This window comes from Amblyomma mixtum, chromosome 7 (assembly GCF_055824585.1).
Source record: "Amblyomma mixtum isolate Tamu chromosome 7, ASM5582458v1, whole genome shotgun sequence".
Taxonomy (NCBI): Eukaryota; Metazoa; Arthropoda; class Arachnida; order Ixodida; family Ixodidae; genus Amblyomma; species Amblyomma mixtum.
The window spans coordinates 12,689,120-12,710,912 of record NC_143018.1 but is presented as its reverse complement, the minus strand read 5'-3'; the positions used below and the strand labels follow the sequence as shown (position 1 = coordinate 12,710,912).

The window sequence follows — 21,793 nt, the reverse complement described above, 5'->3', positions numbered from 1 at the left end:
TCGAGAATGTTTTGCAATCCGATCAATTTAAGGAAAGGAAGTGCACATAACTGGCTCCCTGGGTCAGTGGACTCCTGAATCGCGCTTACTGGTACTTGGGGTGATGAGAGAGAGATGTGGGTTAGCCGTTTGCGTTAGCGCTGACAATAATGGTGGTGGTATAAAACATTTATTTATACCATGCACAAGAGAGGCATTGCTTGGACCGTGCCTGAAGGGCCCGGCCCTCACAATCACTAGGAGGGATCCCTAGTCCGGGACCCCTGTGGCCTCCGCGGCGGCCCGGGCTCTTGTCACCAGGGCTCGTTGGTCCTGGAGAGTTGAGCAGCCGAGCAGGGCAGCCTCCCAGTCCTCTCGGGTGTGGTGGGGGTGGGGTAGGAAAGCAGGATTGGCGGGGCATGCCCACACCATGTGATACGTGTCCGCAAACACTGCCCCACAGTGTGGACACTCGCCCGAAAAGGCCGAATTGAAATGTTTGAGCTCTGCCGGGCACAGTACTGTGTTGGTGCAGAGGAGAAGAAGCCAACGCTCCTCTGCCTTCTTGAGGCCTTTACAGGGGGGTGGGTATCGGCCGTGAGCGTTTTGATACAGGAGAGAAATCTCCCGAAAAGTAATAGCCGGATTAAAATCAGTAGCCGGATCAGGCGGCGATAGAGGCGATGCCCGGTGGTTAAGCGCGCCGGAGGTAGTGTCTGCTACCTTATTTTCCTCTATCCCCGCATGTGCTGGGGCCCAGATGATGGTGCGCCGGGTTGGGAAATCCCGGTACTCACATCTGTGTAAAATTTGGAAGGCACAATCTGGAATTTGGCCCTGTTCAAAATTTCGGCAAGCTTCCCTTGAGTCGGTGATAAAGACTCGGGACGCTGGATCCGCAGCTGCAAGTGCGATAGCAACTTCTTCCGCGAATGTAATGTTGGGGGCACGGAAGGTGATTCCCTGAACTGGGTTGTTTTGGTGGACAACGGCAGCCGTGTACCGACCCCCATGGTGTGGACCGGCCGCGTCCGTGTAAAATAACCCTCGTCGAGCACCATACTGCTCGGAAATGGCCTCCGCTCGCGCGAGGCAGCGGCCATCATGGGCATACTTTGTCATGTTATTGGGTAGGGGGCGAACCTGTAGTGCGAAGCGCCAGGCCTCGGGCATGGATACCCGCTTCTCCTCTTGGGTTGTGTAATTGATGTGGAGGCGGGTCAGTAGCCGGCTACCCGCACGTGTTTTGCTTAACCGCAAGTATTGATTGCTGAGATGAGCCTCGCGCAGCTCCCCAAAGGTGTTCGTCATCCCCAGGCCGAGGAGTCGTTGGTTGGATGTTGCAATGGGAGGTCGAGACCTCTCTCGTAGATTTTTCGGAGAATCACTCCGAGAGCGTTCTCGTCGCATTTGCGCCGGTGGAGGTACGGTGCCGAATACAGGATTCGACTGGTTACGAATGCATTGGCCAGCCGCAGGGCGTCTTTGCATCGCAACCCCCCTCGTCTGTTTGATACCCGGCGGACCATACGGCCCACCTGATCCCCCACCTTGCGAAGTTTCTTCAGCGTGGTGCCAATCTTGCGGTTCTTTTGTATGTAGAGTCCCAATACTCTGATTTCATCGTGTTCAGGTATCGGGCCACTAAGCAGGGAGATAGCAATTTTGGTTGTGCACCTTGGATTGGGACGTATGTGCAAGAATTCCGATTTGCTCGGGGAGCACTCAAGGCCGCAGCGGTGTGCATAATCGTCCACAATAGCCGCCGCTTGCTGCAGGTTGGCCTCGATTTGTTCAACCGAACCCTGTGTCGAACTCTCGCGATCAACCATTAATTGCACCTGCCAGGGTGGCAGGGTGGGTGGGGACTTTAATGTAGATATAAAGACAAACAAACAGGAATTCCTTACCACTAATATGGGAGAACCTCCCGTTCCTCTCACTCGTAACGCTTCCCCCGTCTGTTACAACACCGCGAAATACTTGCATAGTCCTCTTCTGCAAGAACCAGGCATTGATGCAGCAAGCCGAGCAGATAATTATCTATATCTCCGACCACAAAGCTTCCTTCATGACAATCAAGAACTGTTAGCGGAGTATATCTTGAGAAAGGAATATATGTGAAAAATTAGTTGTCTGCAACTGTACATACATGTCTTGCTCGAATTCTTTGCCTCAATCTATCGAAAAGCTGGAACAGATGATCTGCTGTGCTCAAATTTCGCATTAGGAAGTAACGTAACCATCGGCAAATTTTTTTTTTTTGCGCTGCATATACTTTTACAAGCTTCATCTGGTGTCAACGAAACACGGCAAAGCACGCTCCACCTAGTGTTTGTAAGGATCGGTCCCTTACGGGCTGATCCAAATATACCTCCTGTTCATTATTAATAAATTTTATCACCACCACCACCACCGCCACCGCAGGGACGTAGTCTGTAGTTGCAGCTCGCATCACACTGCGAAGTTTTAGGCAACAAGCATAAACTCCGGCAATTCTCAATTATCGCTTGTACAGTTCCTAGAGAACTCGTGCTTGGCCGAATGTATTGAAGAGAATTTTATTGCACCGTAGTCTAAGGGACAACCGTCCCTCGCTGTACAGTTACAGTGGGCAAAATTGCATACACGAGACCGCGCGGTCGAAGTGCTATGAGAAGCTAGAAGCGCTAGTTGAAATCGCACAATTTAATACATGACGGTCTATAGCAGAGCGGCTTATCTGGATTGCTCCTGCCATTACTGATCGATATGGAAAGAAACGCGGTACCAATACGTAAAATAACGTTGCCCTCCACTTGCTTCCTAGTTTTTTTATACGAAACATACCATTGACCAGTCTTAAGACATAAGTGTGGCGTACTGAAAACTCGAAACTGGGTGTCGTAGCCACTGTGGTCGCACACGATTGCTAATAGTGTTAGGCGGCGGTGCTTATATGTGGCACTATATCATTTAAAGTCGCAAGAGCGAAAAGGTGCGGAAAGTTTTTGCTTCAACGGGGCACTTTAAATTGGGTTGCGTTAGGTTGGTTAGGCTGTGAACGGGGGAATAATGCAGTAACTGTCGCATACTAGGGAAACACTAAGCAGTCCGTGACAAAGTTGATCAAGGGGGGTGAAAGAGCCAAGTGAAAATTACGGGTTTGTTGCCATATTCGGTGAAGTAATAGCGGCGACGGCTGCTGTGCTGTACGGTACTCATTTATTCAAGCTCATGGAAAATGTGTCATGTAATAAGCCAGCAGGAAAAAAAAATATTTTTCGCTCACCACTAAGGAACGCACTACTTTTTGATCGCGGATGTACGCAGCGCAAACAAGAAAAAAATTGGTTTCCAGAAACGGAAAGGTGCCGTTACTGCTTCCCTTCTGGATGGACGCCTCTACCGTGCCTTAGTATAGTATAAGGTGGGAGTGAAAGAGGAACGCACTAGCTTTGACAGCGTTGCACGCTGTGCTTGTTATTCAGATTGAAGGAAGGATGAGAAGAAAATTGCACGGGCCTGTCCACTGGCTCGAGCTCAGCCACCACCGCTGCCACGTGCACACAAAGCAAAATTGAAAGATGTGGGAGGAAAGATGGAAAGAACAGACGCACGCCGTAACAACCGCGTCCGCCGAAGTGACGACGCCGGCTGTAACAGTGGTGGTGGAAAACTTTTTATGCGAAGCATACTACTTTAGCTACCACTTCAGCCCTTCACCGTGGTTATGCGCCTCCAAATCACGTGATACATGACGTCACACCACGTGACACGATGACGTCACGACAGTAGAGAAACGGGGGCCCACCTGGCGCCGTCGCTGTGGTTGTGCGCCTCCAAATCACGTGATATATGACGTCACACCACGTGACACGATGACGTCACGACAGTAGAGAAACGGGGGCCCACCTGGCGCCGTCGCTGTGGTTGTGCGCCTCCAAATCACGTGATATATGACGTCACACCACGTGACACGATGACGTCACGACAGTGGAGAAACGGGGCCCACCTCGCGCCGTCGCTGTGGTTGTGCGCCGCCAAATCACGTGATATATGACGTCACACCACGTGACACGATGACGTCACGGCAGTGGAGAAACGGGGGCCCACCTCGCGCCGTCGCTGTGGTTGTGCGCCGCCAAATCACGTGATACATGACGTCACACCACGTGACATGATGACGTCACGACAGTGGAGAAACGGGGGCCCACCTCGCGCCGTCGCTGTGGTTGTGCGCCTCCAAATTACGCGACACGATGATGCTTCGCATTCTCCAGGCTTAACCAAGTTAAGCTTCAGCCATTTTTTCATACTCAGACTTTGGGTGTCAGAAGACCCCGCTGCATGGTCGGCATCTTTAGTCCGGGACACCGCACGACGAGGCCCCGTCTCGCGCCCGCTTTACTAAGAGCCCTTTGGGACTCCAGTGTAGAGCAGTTGAGGAGGGCAGTCTCCCATGCCTCTCGAAGAAGGGGAGGATCGGAGGGATATCGCTATAGTGTACTAGAATATTCTAGTACACTATAATATCGCAGATCTCTCCAGAGTGCGGGCAGCGCCATCTATGTTCGGACCAAAGTGTTTGGCGATGGCGGGCGCCGCAGAGTTCGCTCCTCCGCCTTACTCAGCCCTTTGGCAGGTGCCGGGTAGAGGCGATGGCTGTCGTAGTAAGGAATTAAGATTTCACGGAACCGCAGAAGCGGTTGATGTGCTTCTGAGCCAGGAGAGCTAGGATGAGGATCCCGGTGTGTGAGCGCTCGGGCAGCCGCAACAGCGGCTTCATTGCCTCGTAGACTCTGGTGGCCAGGAGCCCAGATTACGTTTGTGCCATTTGGACTGGCGGGTGCCCGTCTTTGAATTTGGGTGGCAAGAGGCCATATTTCCCCTGCAAGATAATGTTCACAGGCCCGGCGAGAGCCGTTCAGGATTTTGGATCGGCGGCATCGAGAGCTATTGCAACTTCCTCCGCTCGCGTTGAATTTGGGACCCGAAAAGATAGCCCATCGACATTCATTCCGCGGACTACGGCAGCCGTGTAGAATCCCGCGAGTGACGGCCCTGTGATGTCCATGTAGTAGACGCCCGGTTTATATCCATATTGCCACTCAAGCGTGCGAACCCGCGCTTGTCGTTTGCCTTCGGTTTATGGTTGGTTCATGGGGCTTAACGGCCCAAAGCGACTCAGGCTACGAAAGACGCCATAGTGAAGGGCTCGGGAAATTTCGACCACCTGGGGATTTCTACCGTGCACTGACATCGCACAGTACACGGGCCCCTATAATTTCGCCTCCATCGAAATTCGACCGCAGCGGCTGGGATCGAATCCGCGTCTTTCGGGTCAGCAGCCGAGCACCATAGCCGCTGAGCCACCGCGGCGGCTAATCGTCTGTCTTCATGTGAAGTCATGTCCATGCTACTGGTTTGGTTTATAGGGTTTAACTTCCCAAATCAACTCAGGCTATGAGAGACGCCGTAGTAGAGGGCTCCGGAAATTTCGACCACCTGGGTTTTTTTAACGTGCACTGAGATCGCACAGTACACGGGCCTCTATAATTTCGCCTCCATAGAACCGCCGTGGCCGGGATCGAACCCGTCATGTCCATGTTGCGCGGGAGCGGATCGATCCAGAGCATATATGTTTTCGATACCACAACACCGGGATGTTCTCCGTCCCCTCTGGTATGCGTGGGTGTTGGATGTGTAAGCGGTTTAGCAGGCGGCGCCCAGGAGCCGTCTTCGAGAGATACCCCTGCCCGCTATAGACGCCCAACCTGACAGCCGCCTGTGAAACGCCAAAGCGGATAGAGATATCTCGGCCGCCAATGCCAGTCAGCTTATCGCTGATTAATGCGCTAGGTCGGTAAGCTTAGGTCCGCTAATTTTTTTTTTGCATCCGAGGGTAAATAAACTCAATCTGAAGCATTTCACGAAACCCTCTATCTGCGCTTACAAACTACGTAACAGGAAATGAAAGATGGGCAGTACTTCCCTATAAACAAAAAGAAATTAGATACAGAGTTGCCGCCAGTGTGCAGTTTTCAAAAAATCACTGCTCATCGAAAATTTAATAAAAATTAAATTAACGATGCTTGCATAAATAACTCTGACGCTATCCAGTTAGTTCTACGCTAGAGTTTACGAGTTAGCAGATGGCAGTGAAATTTTAGCCGAAGAGGAAAATATTTCAACAGGCGTTCCAAGTACGAGAATGTTGCCACCACGCCAGAGGCTTTTTTTTTTTGTGTGTGAAAACGCCTGTTCGCCTAAACTGTGCCTTCTAGTCTTTGCTTTTTTTGACAGCAGTGCACAAACGGAACGCACGTCGCTCATCTCCTCTTCTTCGTGTAGTGTGAAACGTCTGCACTTCATCCGCGGTACTACACCGTGCAACCACTCCCGCCTGGCTACAGCGGTTTTCCTGCGGTACCGGCTGGCAGTATGCGTTCAGTCAGCGTCCGACCGCGGTCTTCAGCGGCTTTTAAAACGGAATACACGCCTGACCCTGCAGTAGTTCGGCAGCAGTGCGCAAACGGAAAGCACGGCTTTTTGCAGGTGAGCGATAGAACCCCTTTTTATTGAGTATATACACGGTTCTGACATAATTTAACGTCTGCAAACAATCATGGGTGCTGATGATGATACTAGCCCCAGAGCGCTTCCGTTATCAATGGTGCGACGTCTAAAAATGTTTGCGCGGGTGCAGACGACACATGCCGCGTAGGTTTTGATAAGGCAACGATGACGCATTCCGTGGTGCAGTGTTTGGTAAGGTGCCAGGTGACGTGCCAGCTTTCGTGCAACCAAGAAAGGTCCCGGGGCAAAATCGGAATGTTGCCAGACCAAACACCAGGTCCGGCAAAACCGTGTATATTCGTACTTTGTTGCGCACTTCTGCCAAGCTTGAATCTTTACGCAACTCCTTTACTCCCGTTTCTGTGTCATGTCGAAAGAAAAAGAAATCATGACATGAACGCTTCAGAAGATTTCAAACGTGAGATGAGAGCTGAGCTGTTCCGTCAAGAATAGCTTAAAGTTCTGCACTGACACTTCCCAGCTTAACATGAATGTCCACAGGATAGCCTGTGCACATCGAACATCTTTATTCGAAACATTCAAGGGATGTCCACACATGTCCACATGGCATTTTTTAGACGTAACTGAGAGTATCCATCTGAACACAACTGCAGTCCCTGTTATGTCCCCGTTGACTTTTATTTTTGACATTAGTGGGACCTTGCAGAATTTACGTGTCTTTATTTTTTGCAGTGCGCACGAGCTCGCAGTTTGCACTTTAGCACTTTTTGCTGCCAAAGCCTTTTACTTGCAAAAAAATATTTCTGAGCGTCCACACTACGACCACAGAACGTGTTACGGACCACATTATACATAACAATATTCAGTGCCCCACGAAAACATTCGTACCGCGTTCATTAGACGTAAGCAGCTGCCCACGCATTTCTACAAATATTTAATGTACGTCCCACCAATCTGCACTCCAGCTTGTGGACATTGAAACCAAATTGGGACATTTCTTGGAGATAAGTGGTTGGCTGGGCTGTGATCAGACCAAAGTTATGAGTTATGAAATCAAGGCGCTAAGAAAGGACCTTAGGGATGTTGTAAGTTGGAAAAAAAATATGCGAGCTTATAAAAAGCGCTTCGGTCAAAAGGTTGGAGAACTTTAGCCATACAACCGCCTAAAAAACCTCGAAATCAAAGGTGTAAAGTGAGATACTGAATCCAGTGAAGTCATCGGGAAAATCGGGGAGCCCATTGAAGAACAAATTTCTGTCAACGACATTGACAGGTGTCACAGAATTGCCACCAGTGAGAAAAGCGAAATCGACATATTAGTCCAAGATAAGCACCATGCTTTTCTTTCTAAGACCAGAAAGCCTTAGAAACAAGGACAGCTATCAAACAAGGACCTTGGCCTCTCATACATTGGGCGTATCTGTGTCTACAGGGCGACAATTGCTTGTAAGAAATAAGTAGGCCAGAAAATTGTGTGGACGAACGGGGGCAAATTTTTTGCAAGCAGGCATGAAAAATCTGGCGCAATAACAATCCCTGCACGATCTGAGCTGAGTAAAATGACCTAATAGCCAATAACAGCTTTGACAGTTTGTAAATAGCCAGTCATTGACGTGAATTGCCTGCTCCACTGTACTCATTATGACATGATACGATAAGTTTATCTCTTCGACAGGAAAGTTTTCTGCTATACATAATAGTTTGCGCAGTATGGAGAACAAATGCGACTGCCTTGATGTGTTTCTTACATGTAGGAAGCTAACAGTCACCGGAAACAAGGAGCATGCGGGATGTTTGATGAGCTTTTGTGTCATTCTTCAACTCACCCAAACATTTATGGCGTTGACAATTTTCCCATTCCCGGAACCACCATAACCCTCTTATGCACGATTCTGTTTTGTATTTTATACCTTACATCAGTTTCCATTCGAATGATTATTATATTAGGCTTAAATGCTGTATTACGTGGCTGTGTTCTCCAGCCGCTGACACAGTTCGTGCCGCCTGTGGCAAGTACACTATCTGCGGAGGAGACGACGAAAATTGGCACTGTACGCTACTGAGATTTGTAATCGATTTGAGCCCAGGATGATTTCTTCTTCAGCTCAGTTCCCTGCTTAAAAATCACTCCGCTTTAAGTATACGGCTTCCTCCTAGTGACCCTTATTGTGTAAGCTTGTTTAAAGGAAACAGCCCCTTGTTGTATATTATAGCACCTCCACGCATCATCACGAGCAGCTGCATCTGTGTGACAGAAAGCGCCGACATGCATGGCCGTTGAAACTAAAAACAAAACTACCTGAAACGTACAAACCTTTCTGATCTCATCATGCAGAGCGAAAAAATGTTTTTCTACCTGAAAAACGGGACGAGGAAAGCACGCAATTTCCTTTCAGCTCACATTGCTTCCTAGAACTGTCCATTCCTGCCTGCTGTTTCCTGCTCACTTTTCACTTGACGCCTGTGGAGCAAAGTTCTGGGAGTTCCTGTTTGTAATGGACACTCTAAAGCACAAGCAGCGCCAGCGAGTTTGATAAACAGTGGTAGACATGGCCGGGAGGAAACACTGCAACACGCTCGGCAGCTGACGTACCCTTGGTGTTTAACTCCCGCTTACCATTCGCTGTTAGCCACGTGATATTTTGCGAAGCAAGTATTTGAATAACAATGCAAGCTCTCGTTCTGCCATTTCACAGTGAGCAGGATGGAAAGGAACTCGCTTCTATTGACTGTCACATTGCTAAGTCTACTGAATGTGGGGACTCCGCTGGACATCGACTTCGCCGATGGAGGCTACAAAGACCTGGTGGTCTCTATCAGCAAGGATGTTCCATACAACGAGTCACTAATCGAGGACATAAAGGCAAGTGGCGCAAGTTATTTGCACGACAGTGCTTGTGCAGCGACTTCGGGCTCAAAGTTCGCTCGGCTTCCTTATGAATTGGGATACGGAGTGCAGCATCAATTGGGTGTCACCCCCTTTGTGCTCTAGCACTTGTATTTATTTACCGTGTATTTCGGTGTATAAGACGCGTATTTTTTTACAAAACTATATCTGGTGCGTCCTATACGTCTTATACGCGAATTTTTCGTTTTTTTTGTGTGTTCAGAAATTACACAGGTTCCTGTTGAAGCTTTTTACACCGAAAAAATATCACTACCAATAACACGGTTGTGACACGGTTAATACTTCAATACGGGGGACCGCCGTATGCAACTTTTTTTAGATGAACTTTATCATGAAACGGCGGGAATAACTACTTCCGGGATCACGAACACACGGCCGTTTCGGGGGCCCCAAGAAAAGTAATGTGAAATGCCAAAAGATAGCGACAATCGCGCTTCTCGTCATTGTCAAGACTAGCCAAGACAAGCCGGCGTTTTTTTTTTTTAGTCACCCTTTTCACATGACCTTTTCAACTTTGCTCCGTGTACGTAGTACGTACGTAGTGCAAAGAGAATGTTCCAGCCGCGCTGCCTCCAGAAATGGGCGAAGTTTTTGATAGCTCACCCGAAAATGGAGATTTAAATAAAAATAAAATGTTTTTATGGACATAGGGAAGAGTTTTGTTTTTTCTTTCTTTTTTGCTAAAACGTGGGTGGCTATGGCGTGAGTGTTGCCTTTTTCGATCACTTAGCGTTGCTTAAGAACTTCTCACAGGTGCGGTGCATTTCGCGATGGTCGCGCAAGTATGTTTAATTAAGCCTCATTACCCTAACTGGGTAAAATGGGGTGCGTCTAATACAAGGGTGCGTCTTATATATCAACTTTTTCAATGACAGCCTTCATATATGGCGGGTGCGTCTTATACAAGGGGGTGTCTTACACACCAAAAAATACGGTATTTATTTAGGCGACAACAAGGCGGTAGCGCCTTGTTGAGCATTTCAACGGCTTTGATGTATTACTTTCCGTATTTAGGTGCTGAGGTTTCCCGCCCCAGAGTATCACTTGCCCGTTGTCTTCTGTCATTTTTATGAAAAAAGCAAATGCAGAGTTAAATGAGTAATGTCATGTCGTGTTCACCGCAAAAAAAGTAAAAAAAATGGTTTATGGGATTTAACGTCCCAAAGTGACTCAGGCTATGAGGGACGCCGACCACCTGGGGTTCTCTAACATGTACTGACATCGCACAGTACACGGGCCTCTAGATGCGATGTCAGTGCATGTTAGAGAACCCCAGGTGGTCGGCGTCCCTCATAGCCTGAGTCGCTTTGGGACGTTAAATCCCATAAACCATTTTTTTTACTTTTCGTGTGGTGAACACGGCATGACATTACTCATTTAACTCTGCATTTGCTTTTTTCATAAAAATGACAGAAGACAACGGGCAAGTGGATACTCTGGGGCGGGAAACCTCAGCACCTGGGGTTCTCTAACATGCACTGGCATCGCACAGTACACGGGCCTCTAGAATTTCGCCTCCATCGAAATTCGACCGCCGCGGCCGGCATCGAACCGGCGTCTTTCGGGTCAGCAGCAGAGTGTCATAACCACTGCGCCACCGCGGCTGCTAAATAAAGAAGCTTACTTTGTACTTTGGGCTCGCTTGAATGTTTCTGAATCATTGCAGCACGTACCCAACAATTCTGGTCAGAAGCTTATTTGAGCGGGAAACTGTATGAGCGCAATTTTTTAATACAGTATAAGGTTTCACTATAACAATTAATATATCCTCAGATCACCCGACGGCAGTCTTGTATTTTTTTTTCTATTAACGTTTTTGGTATCGTCAAAAGCGTTCCTTATTGTTTTTTTTAGCAAGTCTTAGCTGTTCGATGCGATCGATGGAAACACTTTAAAAGAAACATATTTCTGAATATCAGAAGAATGGACTATATATTTCCACAGACGTGTCTTACAATTTTCGAATTTTCAAAATTTTTGTCCCAATATGTTGGACATGTGAGTTCACCCGACGATTGGCCGAATCGATGTAGTGTTGGGAAAAAAAAAGTCTTGGTAATGCACGTACACACGTATGGGAGCGCTCAAGTTCACGCAGTACCAAGAAAAGTATGCCTACATCGGCTAAAACGTCTCTGTGGTAATCTCTTCAGAAGGTTTACTACTGCTTAGGGTTAGCTATGGCGCTAGCTAGTACAAAGGCGTCCTTCGCAAAATATACAACGCAAAGTTGATAGAGAGGAGCGGACGGCGCGAGTACGAGGCTATCTGTGTCCTCCTTACATGCTCTTTTTGCGGATGTACTAGCTGCGAAGTTTTGTTTGGTTTTGTAAGTAATGATCAGTCTTGTACACGTTATAGAAAATAAGTAACCGGTTGGAATTACTATTACTCGGTGTCAAATGTAACTTATTACAGCGGTCAGTTATAGCCCCAGAAAGGTAATTGAAAAATTACAGAAAAGTAATTGATTACTGTTGCATTATTTTTTTTCTAACTCTTATTGCTATGTAACACAAATTTACACTACAGTGAACTACTATTTACCGTTACGTACAGCTCTGGCAATGGTACGCGACACCAGGGCACCGGATGAGGTATGAAGGTTAGCTCAAACAAATAGGCATAAAAAAAACGATGCTGGCAGGGTAAGCACAAATAAAATTGTCGTCCATATGGCACGGACACGTGTGAACGCGTACAAGGACAGCTCTCATTTACCACAATTTATGTAATCAGAGCCCTTCTTTTTGTCGTGTCATGAAATACCGTTTAGTATGTGTCTTAAGTCTGTCTTTCTATGCTCTTAAGTAGTTGGTTTAATTTGAGTCAAATCAATAAAAACAATTCTGCTTTATTAAAGGCGTTTTTTAAGCCACGCCATGTCGCGTATTTATATATGTGAGTAACGTTAAGCTCTGTGGCGGGCAACGCAGTCACTGTTCCAGTCTTCCGCCGAGTTCCTGCACCAGGCGACCAATGGGCTCGTGTACTTTAAGCACGTCATCATCGATGTGCCCCACACGTGGCCCAGCGGAGGCGGATTCCGACATGCGTCATCCAGAGGCTACGAGAAGAGCGACGTCCGCGTTGGCCCCCCAGCGCCTCCTTACGGCCACCGGCCATTCACGAAACAGGTCAAAGGTTGCGGCGATCCAGGGGAGTTCATCCATATCACACCTGATTTCCTCGGCGAGGTCAGAGCGGCCAGCCCACGAAGATATGAAAATCCAGGTAGGTTGAAATGACACTAACGATACTCTCACGTCGATATTTAAGAAGCGTAGCCTGTTAGGCCAGTTCATGCATGGTTGCAAAACAGCTGAACGGGACGTAATCACGAGGAAAGGATTACACGCGTGAACGACACTGTCCCAGCGCAATCCTTCTCCTGTGAGCGCGTCCTTTGCCACTGATTTCTCACCTTGTACCTCACAGTGATCATCATCATAAAAATTTATTACACCCTTAAAGGCAGCGTGTGGAGCATTACATAGTTCAAAATAGAGAAATTTCGGGGTTTTACGGCGTCTGAATGGTAGCATTTGCAGTTATATGATGGTTGGTTTATGGGGTTTAACGTCCCAAAGCGCTAAGGCTCTGAGAGACGCCGTAGTGGAGCAGTTATATGAGTAGTATAGATTGCAGCAAGAGCGTTATACTAGTGAGAAAATAAATAGCTAGCATAGTTACAGGAAGTATACGCAGTGGTAGTAACAGCAATAGTAAAAAATTGCCGACAATTACGTTACTTCCTAATGCGAAATTTGAGCGCAGCTCATCAGCTGTTTCAGTTTTTCGATAGACTGAGGCAAGGAATTCGAGGAAGGCATGTATGTACAATTAGAGACAACTTGTTATTTTTCACACATATTCCTTATTTAAGAAACTGTCCCCTAACAGTTATTGACTGTCATGAAGGAAGCTTTGTGGTCGCAAAAATAGATGGGATATATGCTCGACTTGCTGCACCAGTGCCTGGTTCTCAAAGACAAGGTGTGCGCAAGTATTTCGCGAGGCTGTCACAGACGTGGGAGGCGTGACGAGGGATGTTCTCCCACATCAGTGGTAAGAAATGCCTGTTTGTCTTTATATCTACAATAAAGTCCCCATCCACCCTGCCACCCTGGCAGGTGGCAGTTAATGGTTGATCGCGAGAGTTCGCTCCCAGTTGTCAGCGCTCACTCATGCAGCCCATATCTCTCTCTCATCACCCCACATACCTATAAGCGTGATTCAGGCGTCCATTGACCCAGGGAGCTAGTTATGCGCGCTTCCTTTCCTTAAAATGATCGGAGAGTAAAGCGTTGCCACCGCCAACGCCAATGAACACAACGAAGGCCGACAGCCTATGGCTTTAGGGCTGCGTTTCTGGCACAACGTTGTCAATGCCAACGCATGGAGCGCACATCTGTCACTACCGCCACGTAGCTTAAAATAGGATTGGGGTGTCCACTGTTCCAAGAGGTTTTCCCTCTTGTTCAGGAGTCCCCCGAGATGTGTGAGACAGATACTGCTCATTTCCTTTCTTCAAAAAAGCAATTTATCAATTTTACCCTTTGCTTTCCAAGCTCCCGCTGAATTTGTTGGTTTGTTGGCCTCAAATAAAATTGCACGTATCCACTACGGGGGAGTGGCCAAGACACAGGCGGTGAACTGATGGAAAGAGAGCATTTATAGGGGAAAGGGTTTCGCAGCTTGAAGGGTGTCCACTGCTATTTACATCGGACAACGGCGACGTCGACGCCGCGAAACGAAGAAACGGGCGCCAAAGAGCTGCTATAGCGCTGCTCTAGTTGCGTGCGCTCTTGGCGCCATTTCTCCCGTACGCCCAAGCCGAAACGCGTAGCCGTCGCCTTTCGCCACTGCGTGTACCCCCCCTTCGTCGTCCTCCTCCTCCTCCTCCGTGGAGGCGACCGCGCGGCGGCTCGCCATCAGCGGAACACGGTGCGTGCATCCCAAGCCAAAACGCAGAGCCACGTTCAGTTGACTCGCTAGCAGCGTCAGCGGCATCAGCCAGTCGCTGATGATGATGAAATAACTTTATTTGCACCCGTCAAGGAATCAGAGGGCGAAAAAGACGAGTCTTGACCGCCGTCATCTTCCTCCCCTTTCAGCAGGCTGGGATCCGTTGGGATTCAGCGGTGTCCAGGGCCAGACGGATGACTTCTTTTTGTTCTTCTTCTTTCTGGCTGGCCATTAAAGCTTCCCAGGACTCTATATTCCTGTCTGGTTCGTTGTGGCTAGGGCATGTCCACACCATGTGGATCATGTCTGCTATTTCATTACACTGTTTACACCTCGGGTCTTGGATCGCCGGATGCCATCTGCTTAGTGCGAGTGGGTTCGGAAAAACTCCCGCCTGTAACTTTCTCCATATGACCTCTTCCTTTTTGGTGAGGCCCTTGCATGCTCCAGGTAGTCTCTGTCTTCCTAATCTGTAATGGCTAAGAATATCTTGGTACGTGTTCAGCTCCTCGTCCCTCTGAAGGGGCTCTCTGCTCGACGAGACCGCATTGGGGTCCCGGTGTGTGAGTCCTCGGGCCAATGCGTGCGCTGTCTCGTTTCCCCGGAGGCCTTCGTGGGCCGGAGTCCAAACAAGGTTAATTAGTTCTGCCGGTGTCGGGCCGGCAGTCAGAATTTTGACTGCTTCGACAGATACCCTGCCTGCGTTGTAGTTGCGGATAGCCGATTTTGAATCTGTGCTAATCACCCTGACATTCCGTTGAGTTAAAGCCAGCGCAATGGCTACCTCCTCAGCCGCTGTTACATCTCTCTGTTGGGTGCTGCAGCACGAGACTCGGTCTCCGCCCTCCCTGGTCGCTAGGGCTACGAAACCCGTTCTGCCTTCATATTCCGCCGCGTCCGTGTAAACCACGTCCTGTCTATTGGCTAATTTTTTCTGCAGAGCTTTCGCTCTGTCCTTTCGCCTACCCTCATGGTGTACCGGATGCATATTCCTTGGGAGTGGTGGGATTCTGATTTTGTTCCTTATGTCTGTTGGGATATTCTCCGTGTGTCTGAGCCGCGCTCGAGGTTCGAAGCCTAGCTTTTCTAGTATTTTTAGCCCCGAATGGCTGCGCAGGAGTCGTTGTTGTTGCGCTACTCTGGTAGCCTCAATGAGCTCGTCTAGTGTGTTTGAAATCCCCATGTTCAGAATTTTCTGGGTGGATGTGTAGGGGGGGAGGCCCAGGGCGTTTTTGACGCCTTTCCTAATTAGGATTTCAATCTTGTTTTTTTTCTGCTTTGGCTAGCCGTAGGTATGGTGCCACGTATGTGATTCTGCTGATTACAAATGATTGAACTAGTCTTAAGAGGTTCGTCTCCTTCATTCCCGCGTGTTTATTTTCAAACAGAACAGTTACTATCAGCCTAGGAGGGAAGGAAGAGAAAGGCATAAAGCTGGGCAACAAAGGTACTCCCCAGGGCTCGGTCCTATCACCAACACTCTTCAACATTGCAATGATTGGCTTACCAGAGAAATTGGCGTGTATAGAAGGACTCAACCACACAATATACGCGGACGACCTCACCCTCTGGGTTACCAGAGGCAGTGACGCGCACATCGAAGGTACCCTCCAAAGAGCGATCGAGGAAATTGAGTCGTACCTAAAACAAGTAGGACTCAAATGTTCTGCCGAGAAATCGGAAGCGCTCTTCCTCGGCCCACAAAAGAGACAAAGGAAGCCCCATGAACATGGGATAACGCTAACGGTAAACGGGGACAAAATACCCCCAGTGGAGATTATTAGAGTGCTGGGTCTTAGGATACAGACAAACGGTAAGAACACCGAAACGATACGAAAACTCGAATCGAGTGTAGGCCAGACGTGTAGGCTACTCAAAGGAATAGCCAGTCGCTGCTATCTCTTCGCCGCGCAACGTTCCTATGCGCCCTGCGACCTTCGGATAATTTAATTGCTTCCTTCATGACAATCAAGAACTGTTAGTGGCGTATTTCTTGATGCGCCCTGCGACCTTCGGAAAACCTAATTGCTTCCTTCATGACAATCAAGAACTGTTAGTGGCGTGTTTCTTGAAGAAGGAATATATGTGAAAATTAACAAGTTGTCTGTAACTGTACATACATGTCTTGCTCGAATTCTTTGCCTCAATCTATCGAACAGCTGAAACGGCTGTTGAGCTGCGCTCAAATTTTGCATTAGGAAGTAACGTAATCGTCGGCATTTTTTTTTTCTGAAGAAGGCGCTTTTCTTATGAAATAGAACCGCAAAGAACAACCAAAGAATACTAGCGGGATATAAGACGAGAGTATAGAAACGCATTCATAGGTACAAGATTTTTTTCTCGATGCAGTGCGCAGACGATATGCTAATATATTTGCAACAAAGGTACTTCTGTTCGCAACATCGCCAATTGGCCACCCTTTTGACACACTAAAGAAAAACCAAAACTCTCTGTGCGAAGTCGCGGCCTCAAGAATAAGACTGCTTCAATTGCTTTTTCTGTTTTTGCATTCGCAGCATACACGTTCGTGCACGAGTGGGCCCACTTCCGGTACGGAGTATTTGACGAATACGGTTGCCAGGGTGACGACCGGTTCCCCCTCACTTACTGCAGCTGCAACGGACAGGTATCCGTGACACTGAAGAGTCCTGTGTGAATGCAAGGTTAAAGCCTTGCGTCGCATTGTTTCGTCCCCTTCTTTTGCGGCCCTGGGGTTTTAACTGTGTTCTCTATTTTTTTAAATGTATTAACTTGCTGACGGCTATACGCTGTAATTTCTAGTTATTTGGGCCCTTTCCATCCCTCATTTTTTCAGCGCCCTTTTCATGTGCAAACCTTACAGCGAATTGTGGCGTCTACTTTCCGGTTCTGTGGCTTTCGCTGTGTTTTCTACTCCTGAAGGTTGAAAATGTGAGGCTGAAGTAACGGCATCATGTTTGCTTGTTAGATTAGGCGCCACTTCTTATGACTAGCCAAAAAATGGTGACGCACGTGCATATTCATACTCCCTTTCGTAGATTTTCACGCATTAATACGGTACTCAACAACACCTTTTCTTGGCAATGAAGAGAAAGCTACAAAGGCGCGCGCGGTGTCACTGCCTCACTCCGCCAAATAGTAGTAGTGCATCTGGCGCCATCTATGGAAGATTCTTTGAACCGAACAAGCCCAAAAATCTGTTCCAATTAAAGAATGTCTTATTGTGTTTACTGTCTAGCCTTTATACTTGCAGTTATGCCGGCGTGAATAGCGAGCATAGCCAACAGGTTCTTTTCAAAGAAATTTGTTGATTGAAACTGGGGACAATATTTCGCTGCTTGGGAAGGAAGGACTCGTTGCGGTTCTGCAGCTTTCTCTCCATTGCCGAGAAAAGTTTTCGCGGAGTAGAGAGGGCAATCTTAGCAAGATTAGGGAAGAGAAGGGAGGGGGCTCAGTACGCTGACCGACGCTTTGGAAATAATATTTACCTCCGTCTGAGACCTGATTAAGAACTACAAGAATCTTAACTGAACTGCACTGGAACGTCTTTATGACTTTAGATGCTTGTTCACCATGGCACATCTGACAGCGGAGAATGGGTCCTTACAATTATGGCGTTATATACCTGTGGATGATTTTGTTTTGTGTAGATTGTCGTTGTGGTGTTAAAACACGACTTTTCACCGAAGAAAAAACAGTCCGAGAAGACCAAGAAATCCAATAAAAATAGGACGGTTCCAGAACATTGGAACTTAACTGTTTTGATATCCACATACGTCTAATCACTGCCTGGAACTCCAGATTGTCCTATTTTATTAGAATATAAAACAGTACCTTACAATGTTAAAACTGTCCTAGCAGTAAATGTTGAACCTGTACTAGAACTTAAAACTCTAGGCTTCTTGGACGAAATACCAGACATTTTTTAGGATGACAGCTATTAGGCAAAGAATACGATTATGACAAGCCGACACAGCCAGTATAAAATATTTCGATGCGGTAGCTGGACATATAAATTTTCTCACACGTAAGTTCGGCTCATGATAGGCCTGCAATGACTGCATTCAGGCCAGTCCAGACAGCCAGTGAAACTAAAGGAAGCCATTGCTAAGTAAAAAAAGAAAGACTATTTTTCTAAGAAATACTTATAAATACGTTCTCTTTTACGTATTTTCTTTCATCCGTTCTTTAGTTTAAGTTGTTTTTATTTTCAGCAAAGACCGTAGGTGCTTTTGGCAGCCAAAGCAGGAAGGATTGTCACCAAAAAGCCTGAAATGAATACGTGATCTTTAATTGGCGATTACTAAAGATAAATATATAGAGTACCACCTTCAATTAAACTGCGTTCCAAACCGAAGTAACCAAAAAGAAATACGATGATATTTCTTTAATTGAAGCTTGCTGATTAGGACTTGGTTTCTTCGAAATTTGGGTCCATCAGTTTCAAGAGTTAATAAAAAACCTTCCCGCAGTTTTAACTCTGGATAATTCGAACAGACTGTCGGTTCACTTCGAGATAGAATTTTATGCAGCCAACAGTAAACGCGTAAAAACAAGGGAAATAAATAGCGCACAAGAGAAGACGGGACAAGCGAGGAGACACAGACAAGCGCTATTCCCGTTCCTCGCTTGTCCCGTCTTCTCTTGTGCGCTATTTATTTCCCTTAAGTATGTCATACCAACATGCCCAAGCCTCGTCTCTTCGTAAAAACAAGGACCGACACTCCGAAAGCAAGTAAACAAAATGAGAAAAACCCATTGGATATGGACGGTAGCAAGAAAAAGAGTGCCATATTAAGCGTAATACTGACTAGCAAGTCGAAGCTAAAGGCACATGACAACGATGGCAGTTATTTGGAACTCTGCAAAGATCCGGTGAAAAAAGCAAAAAAAAAAAACACTTAAATGTAGGAGTTGCTACTTAGCGCTAATATAGGGGGTCAAAATAATAACGAATATAAGGACGACACGCATGTCGCTAAAAGGAAGTTCGTTCCAGTTGTGCGCATCTATGCAGTACGAATTAAAAGCCTAGTGCGTGTGTTTTGGAACTTTAAGGCGTACTGTCTTTTTCTTCGCGTTGTGTTAAGCTCAATTTAGTCATAAAATTGTTGTCCGGCCTCATTGTTGATAACGTCTTCGGTCTGAACATTCAAGAGTTGGTCGTGGTTGTGACTCATTCCGAAAAAATTTAGATAATTATAGTAAAAGATCACCTAAACGGTGCAAATTTCAACTACACTCTACAGCTGAGGAGAAACTCGTCGCCTACATCGTACAAACGAAAAACCACCCCCTGTTCGAAAGCTTAGGCAAGTCCTTGCTGCGGCATTACACAACCTGCAACATGTGTTGCCATGGAAACGGCACAATGTTTAATTTATTTATTTCAGGTTGCCCTCTTGGCCCAGAGGGCATTACAGAGGGGGAGTGATGCAGTATAAAAAAAAAGTAGTTTAACATACGTAACAAACAGTGCAACAAAAATGTAACAGAGACAAAAAATTAACAGTGGCTAATGTTATGGTACAGTATTTCGGGAGAGCGGGATAAACAACAATAAAAAACGACATATACAAAAAGACAAGCGAAACTGAATACAGGCGTGAACAGGGGATTATTCCCGGGGCTCGTCTGAAAAGCAGACGGTAACGTGGGGTAACAGTCTAAAAACTAAACAGAAAGCACTGACATTGTATGAGAAACATAGTTAATAAGAGGCAACACTCGTTAATATTGGTCGTTAAAAATGGAGAAGAAAATAGAGCACAATATGAAACTACTTAAAACACACAACAATATAACTGAAAACTGTGCGGAATCTGTGTTGTGCGGAATCTGGTTTTTATTCATAAGGTTGTCTACATGTTTAGCTCGTTTAGGTTACCAAGTAACGTGCCCAGCGGTTCTGTCTTCCTCACCACGGCCTTGTCGTAAATGCACCAGAACACTGTATCGTGAACGCTGAAATGCTTTCAGAGATCTCATTCAATTTAATCGTTTTTTTTTATGCCTTCAGGTCAAGCTCAACTCCTGCTCGGAGAGAATGCGCTTCACAGCCACGCTGCCTAACGGAGCCAACTGTTCGATCAAGAAAGACTGCCAATTCACCGACGACTGCAAGATTGATGTCTTCCATCCGAATGACACACCCGTGGAGTCGTCCATCATGTTCATGCCGTATCTGGCCAACGTAAGAGCTCGCTCTGCAGTGCACCTTACTGTCGCTAGAGCAACGTCAGGTTTTTATGTGGCCGCTAATACAGTTCTTCTCTTTTGCTGTCCCGTAAAGCTGCGAACACTGACTCTGACATGATAATAGTCTAAAGCTACTGATGGTCTGAGGGTCTACCCGTAACGCTGTGAGCTGAGCAGATCAGGACAAAAAAAAAAGAAGAAGAAGAAGCAGGCGTCTCAGCACCTAAAAACTTACTGGACGATTACGATACTCAGAAGTGAAACTTTTCTGCGCAGCTGTTGAAATATTGATTTTTCGATATGCTTAGGCCAAGTATTTGATAGATATACGCGTATATATGTACAGTATGTAGACCAATCTTTATTCTTTGTAACACATGCTCGTCCTTTGACTACCACTGCGGGATCCTCTTTCTTTGAAGGTGCGAAAGGGCAGCTTGTCCTCTCAATGACCAGGAAGCCACTGCTCTAGGTTGAGTGCGCACCCAGTGACGACGCGTCGAGGCCTGCTCGAGTTAGCATCGCATTGGTTGAAGGACGCCACCTTTAGCAGGCTACGAGGTCGCTAAAAACTTAGCTGGGTCTGGTAAGGGCAAAGATGCGTTTACGCAGATGCTGCCACCCGCACAACCCTGAGTATGCCCGGCGCCGGGTCGGGGTACTCTTGTACCGATTTTTACCGGTGGGTGTACGGTGGTGGGTTTCAAACCCATCTCATGCAGCTGCTTGCTGCTTACAGCATCGGAACCCAACGCCGCTGCAATGTAAACCGACTACATGCATCGGTATATAAACAGTTAATTGCCAGGGAAGCTTCACTGTCTCTTCTATTCAGTTTTGTCGCTGTGCTTTAAAATCCGACGAAAGTTATCAGCAGGAAAAAAATTCGGTTGTAAGCTCCGTAAACTGATAAATAATTAAAACAGTCAGGTACTTTGTTTGCAACGAACAAAACCTAGACAATTCCTCGATAATAGTCATCGTGATGACTGCACGGATCATCATACTTATGCTCGTCAGGAAGGTGGTAAATGCGCATGAGCACGAACAGAAATCAACGGCATTGAATGTAAGCGCCACATGGGTTGTACTCATTGAAGAACCTGAACACTTCAAAGTGTACACAGTAATCCTTAAAACCAAAAGGACATACCTACTTGTAGATTACGTTGAAAAACAAGGTCCACACATTCAATACTTTCTGGAATTGTGCTTTACATGTCCAGAAATTTCAGACGAAAA

General features: G+C 46.9%; 1 protein-coding gene across 1 annotated transcript; it reads left to right on the top strand.

Moving 5' to 3' along the window:
- The first annotated feature begins 9,202 nt into the window (after positions 1 to 9,202).
- On the top strand, positions 9,203 to 21,187 carry LOC149335049 (calcium-activated chloride channel regulator 3A-1-like). Its single transcript, XM_089553868.1, has 5 exons — positions 9,203 to 9,361; positions 12,343 to 12,640; positions 16,891 to 17,000; positions 20,373 to 20,546; positions 21,164 to 21,187. Exons 1-5 carry the CDS (start codon positions 9,203 to 9,205, stop codon positions 21,185 to 21,187), a joined length of 765 nt encoding a protein of 254 aa, XP_089409994.1.
- Positions 21,188 to 21,793: the final 606 nt, after the last annotated feature.